Source organism: Lissotriton helveticus, chromosome 5_1, assembly GCF_964261635.1.
Source record: "Lissotriton helveticus chromosome 5_1, aLisHel1.1, whole genome shotgun sequence".
Classification (NCBI taxonomy): Eukaryota; Metazoa; Chordata; class Amphibia; order Caudata; family Salamandridae; genus Lissotriton; species Lissotriton helveticus.
The window spans coordinates 1662819293-1662839752 of NC_136065.1; the positions used below are offsets into that span (position 1 = coordinate 1662819293).

The 20460-nt window shown below is 42.8% G+C and overlaps 1 protein-coding gene across 1 annotated transcript in view; it reads left to right on the top strand.

The window, feature by feature from the left end:
* The window catches only part of PRMT5 (protein arginine methyltransferase 5), a 143576-nt gene that overhangs the window by 32479 nt on the left and 90637 nt on the right, over positions 1-20460 (top strand). Inside the window, exon 2 of the mRNA XM_078644885.1 lies at positions 18048-18166. Coding sequence (XP_078501011.1) covers positions 18048-18166 — 119 coding nt within the window. The remainder of the gene's footprint in view (positions 1-18047; positions 18167-20460) is intronic.

Here is a 20460-nt window from a genome sequence, read left to right on the forward strand (position 1 = left end):
AAAATAATATAAAGGGATAAGACCATGAGGTCCCCTACTGTGTATATTCTTGAAAAGACGGAGAAAGGGTAGGTCTATTACATTGTCCATCGAATGTTTAACCTTAGAACTGGTCCTAACCCTGTTGAAATATAAGGGATTTCAAAGAGAAAATTATTTTTTAAACAACAATCATCTTGTATGTACACATATTGTGGAATTAGATACTGTGCGCATTTAATTGATTATAAGTTACTTTTAAATCTCTATAGAATGTCTTTGTCTTATATTTTAACAATGGAGTGTCAACCTGCTTTTCCACAATCCATTTGATAGCACAGGTGCTTCTTTTCTATTTGGCAGTAGTCATACATTTATTAAGTAAGAAATGTGAATTATAATTTGTTTTATGTAAACTATATAAAAATGTGTTTATTAATTAGGAGTGGATATAAGTCTACAACAAGGAATAAGGTCACACACTTGGTTGGGTAAAACCGCTTCAATATATTTAAAATCTGGATCAACCCCCTGGTAGCTAGGGCAGACAGGCTTCTCTTAAAAAAATGTGCAATGTATTTAGCTGTTGCAAAAGAGTTGCAAAACCAAAACACAAGAAAATACAAATCCAACTGATAATTTCTAAAACTAAAGAAATATTTAATGAGCAAAATGGCATAAAAACAACAACAATCCAATAAGAGGAACCAGAGAGGTGATTTTTCAACAATTTAAGGCAAAAAGCACAAATCGAAATTCACTGTTTCCGCTTCATCGAGGCCCAGCCGCGATTCCAATCAGACTGTGATTGAGCATCGGTCAGATAAGCCAAGCGTGTCTTCGGTCATCAATTTTTACTTTCTTACGTAGTCTCTGAAATAGAAGTCAAATTCCTCCAGTGGTTCAAGGTTGCAGTCTGCACCTGATGAAGACCTCCTGATACCTGCTTACTGTTGAACGAGGTCCCACTGAAATTATTGCTTTTGGCAGAAAAGGCTCTGAGTGGGTCAAATTAAAATTTCACAGAGGGAAATGTTCAGAGCACAAACAATTCGAATTTCGCAGCCTCTAAAGTCCTTGAGTCAAGCAGATCCTTTGTGCGTTTTTGCCAGGGTATGGATGCCACCTTTGGATTTCATCTTTTATGGAGATCAAAATGCTCCAGTGGGGCAAGCATGAAGCTGTGTCCACTTGTAATAAAACACCTTTGCTGTAAGGTACCGTTGATGCTCTGGAGGTCTTGAAAGTCCAAATAGTTTCTCAGTCCCAACTTTCCAGACTTTCTAGAGCAGCTCTTTTTGGTTACTTCGAAGGCTCTAAGAACCTCAGGGACATCACTCTGGGGTCAGGACCAACAGCAGCAGAAGCCACCAGCAGGGCACAGTCCAGCTCCAGTTGTCACTAGTCTGTTTGCAATTCAGGAAAAAGGCCTCTTTCAGCTTGGTGTGTCTCCGTAGTCATCTGACCCTTGGGGACCACTTCATAGTCATGGGCACAAGTGGGAGTTGGTTAATCCTCTAAAGTAAGCCCAGTTGTCTTCTGTTCATCAACCGGTCCACAGGGTGTTCGGATGAGCTATGAGTGAGGTGAAACCTTTGTAGTATATACTAGCCAGTGGGTGGGGTGACTGCTGGATTCTCACTAACTAATGAGAAAAAACTTCCCCGGAGCAACACTTTGTAGCATGTTTTGTTTACCTTACTGCAAACTATCTCACAGGACTCTAGCCTAAGGCAAATTCTAGGTGGCAGAACTTTTTAGCCCTTGTAGGCTGCTGTGCCAGCCACGGGTATGTTTAGGTACATGAGCAGTCCCCTCCTTCTCAACAACAAACAAGCATTTACAATGCAACGGTTTCGCCTTTGGAAAAGTTTGAGCTATTGGCATTGTAAATGACAAAATTTGTATTTTTGTGTTGGTTTTGAAAACAGATAAATAAATGGCATTGTCATTTACATTGCCAATAGCTCTAACTTTTCCAAAGGCGAAACCGTTGCATTGTAAATGCTTGTTTCTGAACTGCTGATGTGCTTTGACTGAGTGTGCCCTGGGCTCCTGCCAACCAGGTACCCAGGGCCTGTGTTCCTTCCCTAAAACTGTACTGAAACAAAACCCAATTGGCATCTCCGGCCACCTGTCCGCCCCTAGTAAATGATACCCTAGGTTCCCAGGGCATGGTGACCAGAGAAGAGCCCTGAGGGCTGCAGCACTTACTGTGCCACCCTCAGAGGCCCTGTACCCTGGCACCCACACACTGCGCTGGCAGGCTGAGTGCCTAAGTACAGAACTAAACCAAGAGTCGACATGGCACACATCCTGTATGCCATGCCCACAGAACCCACTGCCCTGGCATACTTCAGTCACCCCTCTAGCTGGGTACCCTATTCCAGAGTTGTGGGCACAGGTGCATGAGCCCTGTGCCCCTACAGTACCCAGGTACGTTCCTGGGTACTGTAAGTACAGTGATGCCATTACGAGTATATGGTGCTGGGAGTTTGTCATTATGAACTCCACAGCACCATATTGGCTACACTGAAGACTGACCAGTTTGGTACCAAACTTCCCAGCATATTCAACCCGCACTGATGCAAGTGTGGGATTTAATGTAGAACGTACCAGAGGGCTATATGAATAAGGTACCCCATTGTAGGGTAACTGCAAGGTCAGGGAAAAGGGGAGAAGAAACAATAACAGCAATCAGAACTATACAGCGATAGTATCCCTCTTGACCTATATTTCTTTTACATATGGCTTTCAAAAAGCTCACATACGGGGCACAACAAAAAAAATTGTTACGCTACACAAAGATCATGTATTTCATTAGACCATGTTTTATTTTATATATTTTTTGTATAAAAAAAGGAAATATTTTTATATATAAACTCTAAGACATAAATGAGTCAGTCCACAGTTTCAAAATACATGATTTACAATGAAAAAACTGTATACATAGTTTTGCAAAATAAAGTGTGTACTGATCATTTAAAGTGACACAATTTATACATTATTTACATTTGTCAATATTGTAAACAAATCCAGACTCCCAATCACCTCCATTCATACATGCCTCTTATTCTTCATACGCATCAATTACACTCACTGCAAACATACTACACACCCCAGTACCACACTACATACACACCCCAGTACCACACTACATACACAGATGGAACCATAGGGGTGAACGTCTCAACCCTCTGATGCTGTGCTGAGAGCTGGGGTGTTACACACAAACTGGTCAACGCGCGTTTCGATGGCTTATTATTCTTTCGTTACCATCTTCTTCAGGGCCTATTTCCTCGAAGATCTATTATGTGCTGGATGGAGGGAAATGGTGAAAAGGGTTCTTGATCTTCTGTAAGGGAACTCTTGGAGTTATAATTAGGGCTCCCGGTTTTCCGTTTAAACTGATTTTTACATATAAATACAGACGGAAAACATGTTTTCCTTTGTCTGTATTTATATGTAAAAACGGGAAAATATTAGTACATTTTGCGGGCTGCTGTGCTCTAGCAGAGTTGCCTCCCCACGCCCTCTTGCTGATTCGAGGGCTATGGGGGTCTTTTTTGCGCTCCTGTCGGCCTTTTGTTAGCTGACCCAGCCATGTCAGGGGGTCTGCTCCGCCCCTCGAGTGAGCCTTGCCAGCCATTTCAAAAGAAAGGCAAGTAGGTGCTAATCCTGTTCATTGTTTTAGCACTCAATAAGTGCCTGCACAATGGGGGTCGTGGCAGGAGGCACTGTGCCCTGAGCTCCCAGATGATCCAAAGCTGCCAGCGCCAGGAGGCCTGCATTGTTCTCAGGGCCCCCACCTCGAGGTGACATGCACATCTGTGTACTCCTGCGTATAAAATATGTGTAGACCGCACAACAAACAACTGGTTTTCCAAATGTACATTACACATATGTACCTCTTGAAACAAAGAACGTTAAAGTGATTTGCACACGGCCACACAATAATTGTGATAAGCGCCGAAGCTGGGATTAGGGGGTGGGGTGTGTGTGTGTGTGTGTCTGTGGTGGGGGGGGGGGTTACAATCAATAATTTAGCCAGTTAGTTTTGTTTCCTCCTCCTAAGGCCATACACGAAAAGCCACAAGTGCTAACAACCTGACAGCTTTTCCTACTATACCCTATGCTTCTGAGCCTGAGCTCAGGCTGTTTCTAAATAAATTACCAGATTTATAGAACCATTTGCCTTACATCGGGGCACAAAATATTAAACCCCAAAGTCCACATAATAATGATAATGTATTTATTGTAACGCCATTTGCACTACACTTATGCTGCTACTAACCACTTTAAATAACAAATGTCTCTTACATAATCTAGTAGTGATCGATTCACCGACTTCGTAAGCATGAAGGCTAGTAGCTTGCCGAATCCTTCAGAGTAGCTCCCAGGTTTGAGTTAAAAATTAACTAAAAACTGCAATAAATAAGTGTTGCGCTTTCCTTGTTAGGTCTCGCACCTGGCGACGCAGCGGGTAGCGCTGTCGACGCAGCGGGTAGCGCTGTCGCCAGCGAGACTTATTGTCAGCGACTTGGCTCTCAAGTGGTACAGACTGGGGCACGCGCAGGCGATGGGTGTCTGTGGATGCGCACTTACAGGCACGCGCACTTACAGGCACGCGCATATCTCCTGGCAAACAAGCATGCAGTTTGCATCCCCGTAACTTGCACGGCTTGGGAGGCAGGTGTTTGTTGTGTATGTGTTTTGTATGTGTGTGTGTGTTGTGTATGTGTGTGCCTGCATGTGTGGTGTGTGTGTTTGCGTGCGTGTGTGTTTGTGTGTGTGTGTGTGTGTGTGTGTGTGTGGTTAGTTGTCTACAGTTATCCCTGGGGTCGAACATCGGTCCTCCCAATCCTCAGAAGTCCCGTAGAAGCATCACACATTTTCTAAAGTGTGCTTACACAATTCTTGCGCACACACTATCACAAGTTTGCCTGCAAAACCCCATGTGAAAGCCAAGGATTTTTAACAATGGCATTTAAAACAAGCATTTGCAAATCGAATCTGCCTTGCCTTTGGGAACTAGTGGCTTTGACATTTGTTTTTAGTGATGCTGTGCTGTGTGACCAAAGAGAAAACAAAACTAACTTGGTTGTATTGCAGCTGCAGTGGGTGTGTTATTTTGTAGGCATGTGTATCAGACATACATTTGTCTAAAAATATGAGCAGGGTTTTTTCCATTTGTTTACTGATTGGGTTGGTAAATAAAGAGGTAGCGCCAAAGCATTATTAAACAAGTAAACGACAATGTCTTTTATGTACGTAAAAAAGGCATTGCCATTTACAATGGCAATAGCTTAAACTCTCGCAAATGCGAGACCTATTGCATTGCAAATGCTTGTTACAGTTGAGTTATTTATTTTAGATTATTAGCATAGCTCGATAATGAGCAGTGCTTCACTTATAATTGACACGTGGCTCATAAAGGTTTCAGAACTGAAGCACTGAGTTATTTATTTCTTAAATAAAAGCTGTTCTAAACTCCATATTGATGCATGAGAACAAAATGATATTTCTGAATGCGTTTAAATGAGACCAAATAAAAATGAAGTGTTAAATTAAACTCTTTATTTTAATTTTGCCCTTTGAAAGTGTCACATTTACAAACGGGCATCTTGTTCCCGGTGCCTGGTGGACACAGTGCCATATTTCTAACTGAAAAAGTTGTTTTCTTTTAAATGGGAGCAATTTAACGTGTAGAAAAATGTTTCTATGAAACATTCTCTTCATTTGCTTTTTAAAGTGGAGAAAAACATTAAGTCCTAATGTTTTATGAAGCAAGTTTCTTCACTTTAAATTTCTAACATGTAAACAAATGACTGTTTTCCTGTTCTAAATATGGCCCATGTCTTCAGGCCACTGAGAGTAATATACCTGCTGTTTGTAAAGACACATTGACATGGGAGACAATTAAAATGATGTATTTTATATAATGCATATAACAGTTAACTCTTAAGTTGAATTTTTCTCCCATTTTTTTAGTGTTGTATGTACACACATCAGGAATCATGAACCCAGCGGCTGTAGACACTCTACTATATCAATAACAGGAAAATATGCCTATTTTTTTTAAATGCGAGAAACTTAAAGTGCAGAAAAATGTTGCTTACTTGGAACATTTTTGCAGAACATTTGATGGTTGTATGTGTGCTGTACATGTACCAGTGCCACATATGGCAAAAGGTACGTCCTGTACCAGAAGTGCTTATGACACCAGCTCGGTCACCCATACACATGTATCCCATTAATTCACACACTTGTTCATACATCCCCCCGACCACGCACTCGCTTACTCGCAAAGCAGCTGACACTCACTCTAATACGGAAACAGCTAAATAAAATAAGGAACAAGCTGAGAAAAATAACCAGACACCCCTAGTAAATCAGGCTTCCAGATGAAAATGCTAGAGAATCAGAAAATGGTAATCAAGAAGAAAATGTACTGAATGCACTGTCAAGCCCCGTCCAGCTAAAGGAGGAATTATTAGATACTGAAATAGAACAGATGGGTAAAGTTGGATTTAGACCGAATCATTCCACATTGGATGGATGCTTCCATTCCTTGTGGATATATATAAAAAGCCGAAAGTGGGCTGACTATATCTAGCATACATAGATTTAACCACAACATTTGCTTCAATAGGCAAATAAATTATTGAAGAAAATGGATGCGACGATGGATCCTCCAACATTTATTTTACCTAATATCCCCAGCAACCCTAAATGTTAGCTTAGAAAATATTTTCCTCACATTTCTCTGTGGGAAAGTTGTGGGATCGCCAGGCAGAGGCAAATTTCCACTCGCCCAGCATTCCCCCAGGTCTCCGGGAAAAAAAGGGCACCTCACTTGTGTGGGTGGGCCAAATACTGCCCACAGGGAAGGGTGGAAAACATATTGTGGCCACATCAAAATTATTTCTTATAAAAGGGCCTGGTTTTGCAAGGGGGCAAATGCGTTTTTGTCCCGGGCTAGGCGGCCATCTACGTAAACCTACCAACCCCAGACATTTCCGAAAAGTAGACACCTAGGGGAGTTCAGGGAAGGGGTGGCTTGCGTGGATCCCCCAACGTTTTCTTACCAATGGGCTTTAAATGGTAATCCTCGACCCATTTATTACAATTAGAACTGGGTTTAGTGAACATTTTTAAAACGTTACTGGCTCTGGATGTAAACTGGAATAAATTGGTTTCTTGGATAGAGCTAAAGCTGAATGTTTTAGATATAAATCTGGAGTGGCCGTTGTCCAGAAAATTATATAACAATTTTCTGATGCAGATTACTAAATATGTCTTGTACAATTGCGATTTAACACCATGTACAAACGACTATAGATATTACCACATGGCAAACCCAGAAGGGAATGGTGTTCCTTGTAGATAGTTTAAAAATTTGTATTAAAAGGAAATAAGTAGAATGTAGAAAATGAGAATGGGACAAATAACACTGCAAATAAATTTGACTCTTAAACCTAGCACTAATCCTCCACTGACATTGGGTCTATTATGAAGTAGAACTTAACACTACAGCACGATATATTGTTTTTCACCCTGAAAGATGGAACCATTTAATATGGTTGTGCAAAAACTATCACCAATGACAGACTACACCTTCAACTGTGAGAACTGTACTGTAGATCCTAAACTTAAAGTCTATTTTGGTAGCATGTTTAGGAACTTAAATGAAATATTTGGTAATATCATAAATTGAATGGTTTTATTTTAATTTTAGCTATCGAAGTTTAATACGAAGTATGTTGATGTTGCTATGGTGGCAATCGAAGAATGTTTATCGTTTTTTTTAATTGATTAAAGTGTAACAAAAGATATATCAATGATTTTAATTACAATATGTTCTATTTGTTTATTTGCATGAATCAAACATTTAATAAACTGGTAAACGCAGGCCTTAAAGAACAGCATTGAAGGATTAAGTCTTAGCACGTCAGCATCCTGTGGTCTTCAATTGGCCTCTCAATTCTTTGTACCAAGCCAACACCACCTACAGGGTAAGGAATAGGAGAAGCCTTATTGGCTGCATTGCCCATGATAGGTGCAGGTACCCAGGAGTTACCATGACATACAACACACTAAATTGCTGCTTCCTATTTCAGGGTGTAAGCCTAATAGATGTGATCATCATTTGGTCTCTTAGAAGCTAATTTTGAAGCCCAGTCCCAGGATGCCCAGATGGAATACCGGCTTACTATGTCTTTTCAAACACATGCATGGTGCAGGTTGTCCAAATAAAATCATAACACCTAATCTTCAAAGCAGAAAATCTGGCTGGCCGAGGAAACTAACATTTTAAAAAATACTCCAAAACTGACAGATCCTCAAAATCATGTCTGGCTTCTGCCTGACTTAATGATCGAAACGTATATACTAACTCCACCTATCTTCATTAATTTACCATCATATAATCTCTATGAAGGACATGACCAGGATTGTCACTAGATGAAAAAATCATTTTTGCCAGCTCTTAGCCTAAGACATAAGACTACTAATGGGGAGACTATCTTGGCCATTTGAAGAAGGAATATAAAAGCGTAATCGAGCATAAGAACATGCTGCCACAACATTAAAACTAAGAATGGATGCTACCTAGATTAAAAGAACATAATTCCAGGAAGTACTGAGAAATTGTTAAATGGAGTTAGTGCTAGTTCGCAAAATGTAGACAAGTGAATGAGAGAGGAGCAGAATGCTTTTATGTTTTTCCTCCTTCTATAATAGTAGTAGTGCTCCTGAGAGTAACTTTAGTGGTCAAATAGGGAAGCTATATCTCCATGAATAAAAATCTGACAAATTTGAAGAAGAGGTAATTTCCTCCCACAAAAAGAGCAAGGCTCCAGGTCTTGATAAAGTCCCTACCAATGTTTTTTTTTTTTAAAGATGCTCTCAATTTTCAGTTCCTATTCTTAAAAAAGTATAACGTCATATAGAATATTAGAACAGTTCCAGAGTTTTGGAGAGGGGATATCATAATATTATCAACTTGTAATCCGCACAGCTACCTCATGGGGGTTCCCGGCGCATGTCAAAATAGGGGGGGATGCAGAAAGCTAAGTAAGTGGGTTAGAAGAGCCAGGTCTTTAAGCCCCTGTGAAAAGCAGAGAGAGAGAGAGAGAGAGACATACATAGTTCCTCCATGAAACTGGAAATGAGTTCTAAAGTTGAAGGCCGGGGTAGGCAAAAGAATGGCTTTTCATTCAGGACCGGTGCAATAAATCAGGTCTTTGGGCAGATCTAAGAGGACTGGATGGGTGATATGGCTGGAGGAAATCCATAATTTATGTGGGACCAACTCCAGCTTTTGCCTTGAACGTAGCATAACGCTTTAAACTTAATGCAATTCGAGACAGTAAGCCAGTGCAGCTCACGGAGAAGGTTAGAAACTGAGGCAAATTTGGGTAATCGATGGGGAAGCCTAGCGGCTGCATTTTGCACAAACTGCTGGATTTATCTGCTCCCAGGTATAGCACATTGCCGTAATCCAATCCAGAGATAATGAGAACTAGAATCACTGTTCTTTGTGCAGAAAAGCATCTTTTTTTAGCAATTGAAGTACCTCAAAGCACGTGGCTGTCACCTTAGCCACTTCTGGTTTTATAGATAAAGATTCATTCACAAAGTCCAGGTTCTTAACCTTGTCCGAAAGGTGTAGATGAAACACAGTCCTAAAGCAACAGGCCAGTGAAGAGATCCCCAAAGATCGGACCTCTTGTAAGTCATGACTTACCCCATCCCCGTTGAGTTTGAGTAGGTTGTTATGCATCCAGAACGAAATCTTACTCGAGCCCTAGATACGATCTGAAGACCCCTTTGCAGATGACAGAGAAAATAATCTGTCAGTTATAAGCATAGGAAAAGAGACAGCCTGTAGGTTTCGACCACCTCCACTAGCTGGCGGATATAAATGTTAAATAGCATTGGAATCAGCACATAGCCCTGCAGAACTCTAGAAGAAAGGGCTTGGGAATTGGACCTGGCAGATGAAGAAAAAACCTGAAAGGAGCGGAACCACTCCAGGACCACACCATCGAGACCGAATACCATCAGCCCATTTAGTAGGATGGCATGAGACTTGGTGTCCGATGAGTGTCGTAGCTTGTCCCTCATCCAAACACTGCCTTAGCAACACGGTTACCACCAAAAGAGTAGAGTCCGTCAAGTAACCCCCTCTAAAACCGGATTTAGTAGAATGCAGGAAGTTCTGTGCTCCCATAAAAGAGGTTAGCTGACCATTAACATGTTTCTCCAGGATTTTAGAGAAGATGGGCAGAAAAGAAATAGGCCGAACATTGGACATAAATCAGTGGGATCTAAATTTGCTCTTTTAAGAGCGGAAGAACCATCACGTATTTCCACTTCTGAGGAACCACACCTTCTTTCAGTGAAGCATTAAGAAGGTCCAATGTTAGAAAGAGGATCCTGTGCAGATCCTGGGAACTACTGTCCAATATCCTTGCTAAACAGGGCAGGCAAAATTTATGATGGGCTCTTGCTCAACCGCATTTGGGATTGGGTAAAGGATTACCAAATCCTGTCCATCCTGAATGCATGCTTCAGATCTGGATGTTGGCACAGTGGACATGGCAGTGTTATACTTGAACTGTATGAATCATGTCCTGATATAAAGGTCAATCTTGTTTTTCACCTTCATTGACCAAAAGTATGCTTTTGATTCAGTAAAAGGTAATTTGCTTCGGTCAACTCGAGTAAGTAATGCAGTGGAAATTTCTCATTGCTTTTGTGTTTTCCCTCACAGTATTGTATGGTTAGATATGGTTGAAAGGGAGAACATAACCAACCATTTCCTATTAAACTGGGCATTTGGCAAGGCTCCTTCCTTGCCCCCCATATTATTTAACTTGTATATTAATATAGCCTGCCGTAGAGGGCTATACCGACTATTAAAGGCCCTCTCCAGCTGGCGAGGGCCTTTAACAAGGGAGAGGGACTTTAACCCCTTCCGTGAGCGCACGTTCAGCGTACGTCGCGTGCACTACCTCGGTAGTGCTGCGCACGTCCGCTGAACGTTCCGGCCCCGCACGCACAATAGAACGTTCCGCACCAGCTCGGAACGTTCGGCGCAGCGGAGGGGTTAATAGCTGGTATAGCCCAGCTACGAAGGGCTATTAGAACATTCTGCCACTAGAGGGCAGTATGTTCTTAAAAAAAAAAAAACAATGCCTTATGGGAGCGTGAGGGGGTTGGAATCCCCTCCGGCTCCCTGAAGCCTTTGTTCACAGCCAGAGCTGTGAACAACAAGCATTTACAATGCAACGGTTTCGCCTTTGGAAAAGTTAGAGCTATTGGCATTGTAAATGACAACATTTTTATTTATGTGTTGGCTTTGACAACATAAATAAATGTCATTGTCATTTACATAGCCTAATCTCTCGCAAATGCGACACCTATTGCATTTGCACCCACACACACACACACACACAGCGGCAGAGACGAAATGGGGACAAGTTATAATAAAAAAAACGCATTACATAAGAAAGAAAATAAAGCGGGCTTACCTAAGACCCGCAAACAGCTGCATACATACCGGGCAAAACGCTCCTTGCACGGCGCTGCACGGAACGGCCAGGGGGGACCTGTAAAAGGAACAAAAACAAGCATTAGACAACAAAACAGACAAGATGGCTTGCCTGCGACCCGCAAACGGCTGCATACATACCAGGCAAAACACTCCTTGCACGACGCTGCACGGAACGGCCACGGGCCGGGGGGGCGCCTGTAAAAGGAACAAAAACAAGCATTAGACAACAAACAGACAAGATGGCTTACCTGAGACCCGCAAACAGCTGCATACATACCGGGCAAAACACTCCTTGCACGACGCTGCACGGAACGGCCACCGGCCGGGGGGGACCTGTAAAAGGAACAAAAACAAGCATGAGACAACAAACAGAGACAAGATGGCTTGCCTGAGACCCGCAAACAGCTGCATACATACCGGGCAAAACACTCCTTGCACGGAACGGCCACGGGCCGGAGGGGGACCTGTAAAAGGAACAAAAACAAGCATTAGACAACAAAACAGAGACAAGATGGCTTACCTGAGACCCATAAAGTGCTGCATACATACCGGGCAAAACACTCCTTGCACGACGCTGCACGGAACAGCCACGGGCCGGGGGGGACCTGTAAAAGGAACAAAAACAAGCATTCAGAGGTGATTACTACCTCTGTGCAACACGCTGAGCGGGAGCCTTTGCTTGCTCTGCAGAAACTCGCTACAAAGACGCAGGCAGCATTCTTCTGTGACTGTGTTCACGTTTTAAAATAAATCGCCGTATCTCTGGAAATCGCCGCTTTTTATCAGGCTCACACTCCCCACTTACTTGCACTTTAAAAAATTGATTTGGGCACCCGCCGCTTGAGCGGGAACACTCACTCCCCCCACACAACAGCTCCATCTTGGGTGGGGAGGCAGGCCTTACACCAGTGGCCGCCATAGGCTGGGAGGCGCTCCAGTCTTTGGGCCGGGTTTTCACCATCTATATATTTCACCACCCATGCTGGCGCGCAGCGACGGCGCGCAGCGGGCGCACCAATGGCGCGCCAGAGGTAAGCCCGTTTGCGTCCGTTCGCGCACGGTCGGGCCCAGGGACCGGGAGCTCTGCTCTACCAATTACTTCCCTACAAACATACTCTCGCTCGAGCCTTCTTGCCTTAAGGGGGGCATTTCCATCTTCTTGTACTCACTCTATGGACCCTGCGCTTTGTCGCTTCTCCTGTCAACACTGCCCATTTAGAGCGACGGAGGTGATTAATAATACAAGGAAAACCGAGACCGCTCTGAATATGGCACTTGTCAATTGCCGATCACTACCAAAACATGCAACTGAAATTTCCCTATTAATTCAAGACCTGGACCTTGATATCCTTTTTTTTAACCGAAACATGGCTTGGATCCACTTCTGGCCCAGATATCGTCCAGGCTCTCCCTCCTGGTTACCTGATCCAACATAGGGATAGAGGACCTAAGGTTGGAGGAGGAATTGCCATTCTTTATAGGGAGCATTTAATCTGTCGAATGACTGATAGTCCCACCCCAGATTGTGAAAGTGCACTATTTTCTATCACACTATCCTCAGAACTGTCATTTTCAGGTCTTTTAATTTATCGTCCACCTGGCCCAATAGGACAATTTTTAGAAGGAATAATTGAAACTACCCTAGAGTTAGCTAGCACGGTTTCTAATTTTATAGTATTGGGAGACTTGACTCTCCATTTTAATAATTCGTTAGATAACACTGCAACAGAATTGACTAAGGATCTAGCCACTTGTGCACTGAGTCTGATAGTTTCACATCCCACCCATTCCAAAGGGAACCTTTTAGACCCCATGTTCTCAAACATTGAGGATTTAACTTCAGCTGAACCATATTCGATTCCTTGGTCAGACCATATGGTAATTCCCTTCACATGGATGACATCTAGATCCAGCCCAACTAAACCTTTTCATAAAGTCTTAGGTAGGCGCTGGACGAAATTAGAACTGAATGATTGGCTAGAAGTACTGAAGAAGAGCGAGCCTCTGATCAATCAGGACATCGATAGGGCAAATAAAGATTTCAATGAATGGATTGAACAATCGTTGGATAGCGTGCTTCCAAAAAAATGTATCACAAATAAGAAAGGCCCTACTAAACAACCCTGGTTTAACTCAGACCTAAGGTCCCTTAAACAGGAATGTAAACGGGAGGAAATGATTCAGAAAAGGGGGTGGTGATGAACAGAGTGCCTGAATTAAGCAGACCACTCTTACCTAGTCCAAAGATCAGGGCTTGATCCATCACCGTTTTTTAGCTCACTGCACCATCCCAGCTCAGAACTTGGCTATATGCAAATTAGTCTGTTCCTGTCCCTGCACTGAAGGGCCACTGGCCCGGGGGGGCCTGTTAAAGGAACAAAAACAAGCATTAGACAACAAACAGAGACAAGATGGCTTACCTGAGACCCGCAAACAGCTGCATACACACCGGGCAAAACACTCTTTGCACGACGCTGCACGGAACGGCCACGGGCCGGGGGGGACCTGTAAAAGGAACAAAAACAAGCATTAGACAACAAAACAGAGACCAGATGGCTTACCCGAGACCCAGAAAGTGCTGCATACATACCGGGCAAAACACTCCTTGCACGACGCTGCACGGAACGGCCACGGGCTGGGAGGGACCTGTAAAAGGAACAAAAACAAGCATTAGACAACAAAACAGAGACAAGATGGCTTACCTGAGACCCGCAAACAGCTATATACATACCGGGCAAAACAATCCTTGCACGACGCTGCACGGAACGGCCACGGGCCGGGGGGGACCTGTAAAGGAACAAAAACAAGCATTAGACAACAAAACGGAGACAAGAGCAAGGAGCAAAATTATAAACAAAATGCTGCTTACCTGATCGGAAATCACAACAACTTCCTGGCAACGTAAATCTCGCCGACCACTCCGGCTAAAGGCATTTCCAAAAAGAAGAAAACATCACGGGAGAAAAAAAAACACACGCCCACAGCCGCATGACGTGCGAAAAGGGGCAGGATGAGAAAAAGATCGCGGGAACGCCCACGAATTGCCTCGGATCATGACGGACAGATCTCACTTCCAATGGCTAGCCTCCATTTATGGAGCTAGCCAATGGAAGTGAGAGGCGGTGACCAAGCCACATAGTCTTCTCAAAAGTTTTCGCCCTGCGCGACGCTGCTGCGCAGCGGAAGCCAGACGAAACCTAAAAACATTGAAATGTTGGCGCTCCAGGCTTATACCAGCCATTATAAGCCCGGAGCACTCCATTGTTTTCAATGGAGCTCCCAACATTCCAATGTTCTAATGTGTAATACGACGCCAGCCCAGATCAGGATGGAATTTGCATTAAATGACCAATTGATTATACAGAAGGCCAGTCTAATAAAATATCTTCCCTCCACAAGGACAGTCGAGCAAGGATCACTGAAAAATCTTATCTGGCTCAATCGCATGCCCATAGAGCGTTTGCCACTCAAATATTTGGTCGCACGCACTCTCTGTAGCACAGATGCAAACAGGCTCTGTGGAGCTGTGGAACTCCAAAACTACCACATGCACATTTTAAAGCAATTCTGAAGAGAAAAGCAAAAATCTAATCGTTCTAATCAGATCAAAGAGCTTTTTCTAAAAGAGATCATGCCCATCTGGTCCTAAGCATTTACGATAGAGTAGGTCCACAAAAATATATAATGGAATCATTTTCTTCCTACTACAAAACGAAATATCTGCAGCTCCAGATGGGCTCTTTTTCGTCATTTGACTTCTCCCCCAGGAGCGGCCAAACCAAAGTCTAAAACGTGCCGATTATCCAGATTATTCCAGGAATAATTAACCCACTTGCTATTCATATGCCCCATACTACTTTGAAGATCGCCGAATACTGCTTCGGCATCTGTAGACTAAGGAAAGGCTACGGACATTAGCTTCTGCCGTTACCTATCTACGGAACAGTGCGCAGCCGCAAGTTATCACTAAACTTGTAGAATTCCTAGAGAATACAGGAAAGCAACTAAGAAAAAATCCAGAAGCACAAAAAGAAGAGGTTGCACCCCGAATTCCTGCAGCCCCAACGTTAACCCCCAAATAGAAATGCATTTTCGCTTTTTATAGTATTGGTTTTTATCCAAGTAGTCCGGACAGAACCTGCATGCTTGCATATGGATCAATGTTGAAGATTTTAAAATGTTGTATTTTTTTTATATGCTGCGGTGTAATTTTAACCAAAGAGTACTTTATTAAGTTACGAGCGGTTTACCAAAATGTATTTGAATTATTAACAGTACCACCATTGATGGAGCCTGCTTGAAGATTAAATGTCTTTGTCCACTCGTTTACATTCTGTAAAAAAAAAAAAAATGAGGCTCTGACCATTATTTTAATGGTAGCTGGCACTTTTGAACTTTGATAGACTTGGTTGTCTAAATATAGTATTTTGAAACTGAACTATATATTAATGGAAGGGGTACCTTTTCTTTGGAACTGGAAGCAGTTGTTTCAACACTGAGAGGAGAGAAAATGGCAATGCATTTGTGGGCAGACGCTGTACGAGTAACAAAGAACGTACGACTTAATGTTTTCATAACTAAGTTCATAAACCCAAGGAGGAAATTGAGAAAAGCATTTAATATTGATTAAACTCCAGTCATCCAGCGAGCCACCACCGACTATTTGGGTATTTGCTTCGACCAAAAAAAATGCGGCAAATAGAGAAAAATACAACCATAATAGCACAGAATTGAAATGCCTTCCTGCAATGTAAGAGGAATATTGGAGCCTCCCCATTAAAGCCTGTCCTTAAAATGTACAGGTCCAAAACAGTAGTTTCTGTTCTTTATGAAGCAGAATTGTGAAGTATCGACAAGCCACAGTCTATCAAAGATTGAACACCACTTTCTAAGTTCACTGCTACGCCTTGACCCTGGTACCCCAATGGCAGCCCTGAGATTTGAACTGGGGTTATATAACCTCAAATAACTCGTACATCTAAAGTTGTTGTCCTTTGGGCAAGTCTGTGGACTAACTTGGCAGAGACTGCTTACTTAAATTCTGCTCTGGACATAGTAAATAGGGTGGCGAAGAAGGTAACGTGTGGCGCTCACTCAGAAATCCAGTTTTGGTTGACTCCGCAATAAATAAAACCAGCATTAAAGCTATTAAGCAAAATTGTTGGATAACTGAACTTGTTTTAATTAAAATGCAGCAAGGGAAGGAGGCTTGAAGACCTTATATCGGGTCTTTAACCACTGTAAGCTAGAAAACATCCAGATCTATCTAATCCACCCGAAGCTAAGAGAGGACTGTTATGTTCAGCTTGGGAACCTTACCAGTCCAAACATATACCAAGAAATGTAGTGGAAACCAAGATGAGACTGACCTTTGCCCTTGCACTTAAGGTGGGTGTGAATCTTTAATGTATTTTATGTTCTTAAAATGCGTAGTGAGACTCTACAAGGAGGCAATACGTTTATTTCAAAGGATGAATTTAGCATGCATTGTTATGGCTACTTACATTCTTCTTGGAACAATAGGAGATAGGACCTTTAGTAAATGTGGCGGTTTTATATTCTCTAAGTAATTAGAGATATTAAGGCTGTATATTTTAGTTTTTTTTGTTACCCCTGTTTGATCTTTTTTAATTGTAGGGCTTTTTTAAGCTGAGACCATTTATACAATTAAAAAAGTGCAAGGATTCCGCTGGTGGAGAAAATGAAAAATAGGATGGGATGCAAAGGTGGCATGTAACTTCAGGGATTGCAAAAATGGTGATTTGAAGGCCCTGCAAGGGTGATGGTTGGAGGCACTTGGGGCCACATGCATGAACACATTTTCCCATAGACACAGAATGGGCAAAACCCTTTGATGCATCTGGCCCATAATCCATAGGACTGTGCAGAAATTGCCGAGTTGTTTAGACCTCGTCTCTCCTTATTCTATTCTCTTTCAATTCACTGGTTTACCCTATCATGAAGCCAGCCAAGACGATACCTGTAAACATTGCAGACACTTGATTGCCAGTATAAAACAACTTGTTGAACTTAATATTTTTATTGTAGGGGTGTAAATCTAATTCAATAAAAGTGTACAAAAGTGTACAGTGTCAATTTGTTATAGTTTACAGTCCAGCAGAATTAATTCCTGGTGTATACATTGCATTTGCCACATGCCTTTATCAACTTAACTGACAGTGTGAAAATCATATTTAAAGTTGCTGTAAAAAAAACTAGAGGTTTTCTGATCTTTTCAGCTGAGTTTAAAGGAAAAGCAGTGTTGCGTTGAATTGATTGACATGAAATTCACACTTAAATGTACAAAGACACCAAGTGTAGGACCTTACTTAAAAAAAATAGCATAGGGTGACGGTTAAATATTTTGAGGTTTAGATGTTTGCATTGCTAAACCGCACTTGTACTACAAATGTTTTTAACTTTTAACTTCCTATTTGGGCCTAGCCTGCATCTAACCTTGAATGCCTTTTTGTTTTAAATGGTTATTTTGTTTCACTTTAAAATATAGGTTTGACTTCCTTTGCATGCCCATCTTCCATCCCCGATTCAAGAGGGAATTCAGCTGTCAGCCGGCCCGAGGAAGGCCTGGGGCTCAGACCCGGTCTGACCTGCTACTCTCTGGAAGAGGTAAGGTATTCAGTTTACATCCCTATCAAATGTTCCTCTTGGTGGGTGGACGGTGGTGCTAGGGTGTAGTTTTTGAACCTTTTGCTGTGGGATGTAGTAATTTAAAAAAAATATTGCGACCATTGATTGCTCCGTTGGTTGCTACTGCTGAAGTTTTAACTACCTCATGGTGTATTTGAACAAATGATTTGCTCTTCCCATCAGGACAGCCATAACTATTATATTGAGCAGTAGATTCTGCTGTTGGAAAAACAATACATTAGTAGCACTTTAATGGGCCTCATTAAGTCGGAGTAGTTTCAGTGGTATGATCCTTGAACTAGATATTTCGCCTCCATTCACTATGAGGTGTTGTATTGGAGTTGCATGGAAAGTGCTTCATGCGTCTGATGGGCTGAAGCGCTTTTGTGGCTGGGTAGCTCTTGATAGAGTGCTACTTTTGGAAAGGTTTGTGTGTTTGTCGTGGCTTATTTGGGTAGTGGTCTAATGTGTGTAATGGCCAGATTTCTACTCTTATTGTGTCTTTTTTTTTTTTTATTTTTTTACTGACCCTGGGCATAAATACGAAATTAAAAGCAGTGAATAAGAGGACCGGTCAGCTTAAGATTGTAGTGTGTGGTTTAATAGAAAGTATAGTGTGGCTATATCTGAAACATTTTGATACAATGTGTGTTCAGATTCCTAATACCATGTTGCTGAAATTAGGTGGTAACACCGAGCACAGAGTCCAAGGGTTCCCCAAAAGCGTACAGCCTCAATGTAAAACCCAAAGTGGTCTATTAGTGGTAGTGTGGGCGAGCCGTCTTAGGCCTAACACAGAAGAGTGTAAAACATTTATTGCACAACCGTGATCAATAATGGACACAGGACTCCAGAAGGAGATCGGGACTAATTTTTAAGAAAATCTAACTTTGTTTGTACTTTATTTTAAGACCAAGATCTTCGCAATAAGGTAAGTTTTCAAATACAAATTATTTTCACTGATTGACAGGTTAGGGGCAGCCAAATATCTGAGTACCTTTGATCTCACGTCTGGATACTGGTAGATAGGTCTGACCCCTGGAGCAAAAGAAAAATCTGCATTCTCCTCTCCAAATGGGCACTTCCAGTTGACTGTGATGCCTTCTGGACAAAAGAATGCCCCTGCCACCTTCCAGCGGTTAGTGAACAAAGTCCTTGCTGGACTGGAATCTGTAGGAAAGTGTACCTTTTTGCATGGTTACCCCCTAACCTTTAGCCAGATGCTTTTCAATGGAGCCACACTGGTAGCAGTTAAGTAAATCCGTTAAAGGGGACGAGCTTTGGGGGTTAGTGCCAGCAATAGGGAGGCCACAGAGCAGCACCAAACATACACCACCAGCGGCACTGGGCGACAGGGTGCAAATTCTACATCAGGCGCCCAGTGCTTTTCAATAAGGAGTCTCTTGGCAGAAAAGAGGCTGCATGCGTGGTACCGAAGGTTGCACGTGAAAGACCAGCAACACCAGAGGTACTTTGGTGTGTAGGGGGTCGTGGGGACACAGTTTATTCAGCTCACCAAGGCCCCATAGGCTTTGGGTGCAGGGGTGCCTTTTGACGTCTGAGTCTCTTTACCAGAGACGGCGGGGAGAGGGGCTCTGGATTCACACTTCAGGTGCTGTCGTGGAGTGCATGAGAGGTCAGCCTAACACTGGGCACGAGGTCAGGATCACCATGGAGACTTCACTGTACAAGTGAGCCACTCTGACACGGGCGTTTGGTGCAGAGTGGGTAGGAGATGCGGATACGCCTAGATCCAAAGTTTTCGGGGTCATTTTCTACTGGACAGCTCGGCTGTCCTCAGGAGATTGGAGTCTTTATTGAAGGCAACAGCCCTCCCTGGTGTTTTGGAGGTCATTGTTGCAAGACAGGTCGCAGGGTCGTCAAAGCTGGAGACAGTCCAGTAGGGCAAGGGCCAAGGCAGTTGTTGTCTTTTGGCTTCTGATGCAGGGTGTAGTCTTTCTTCTTTAGCAGATGCAGATCTGAGGGTCTGGTCTGGGGGAGACACCTAAATACTACATTTAGGAGGTATTTTAGGAGAGTAGCAGGTGAGGCCAATGGGCACCTTACCTGGGGTGACTACACCCTCTCCTCTATTATGCCACCCTCCTGTGGGAGGGGCCATAAGCCTGGCCCTGATTGAAGGGATCCCCGCATGTTCAAGATGGCAACTGAAAGTTGTGTTTCACATCGCAGATATGCATTCACCTGTAGCATAGTGCATCCTGCCTTAGGGTTGTTAGGCCTACTAAAGGGGTGACTTACCTATGCCGTCA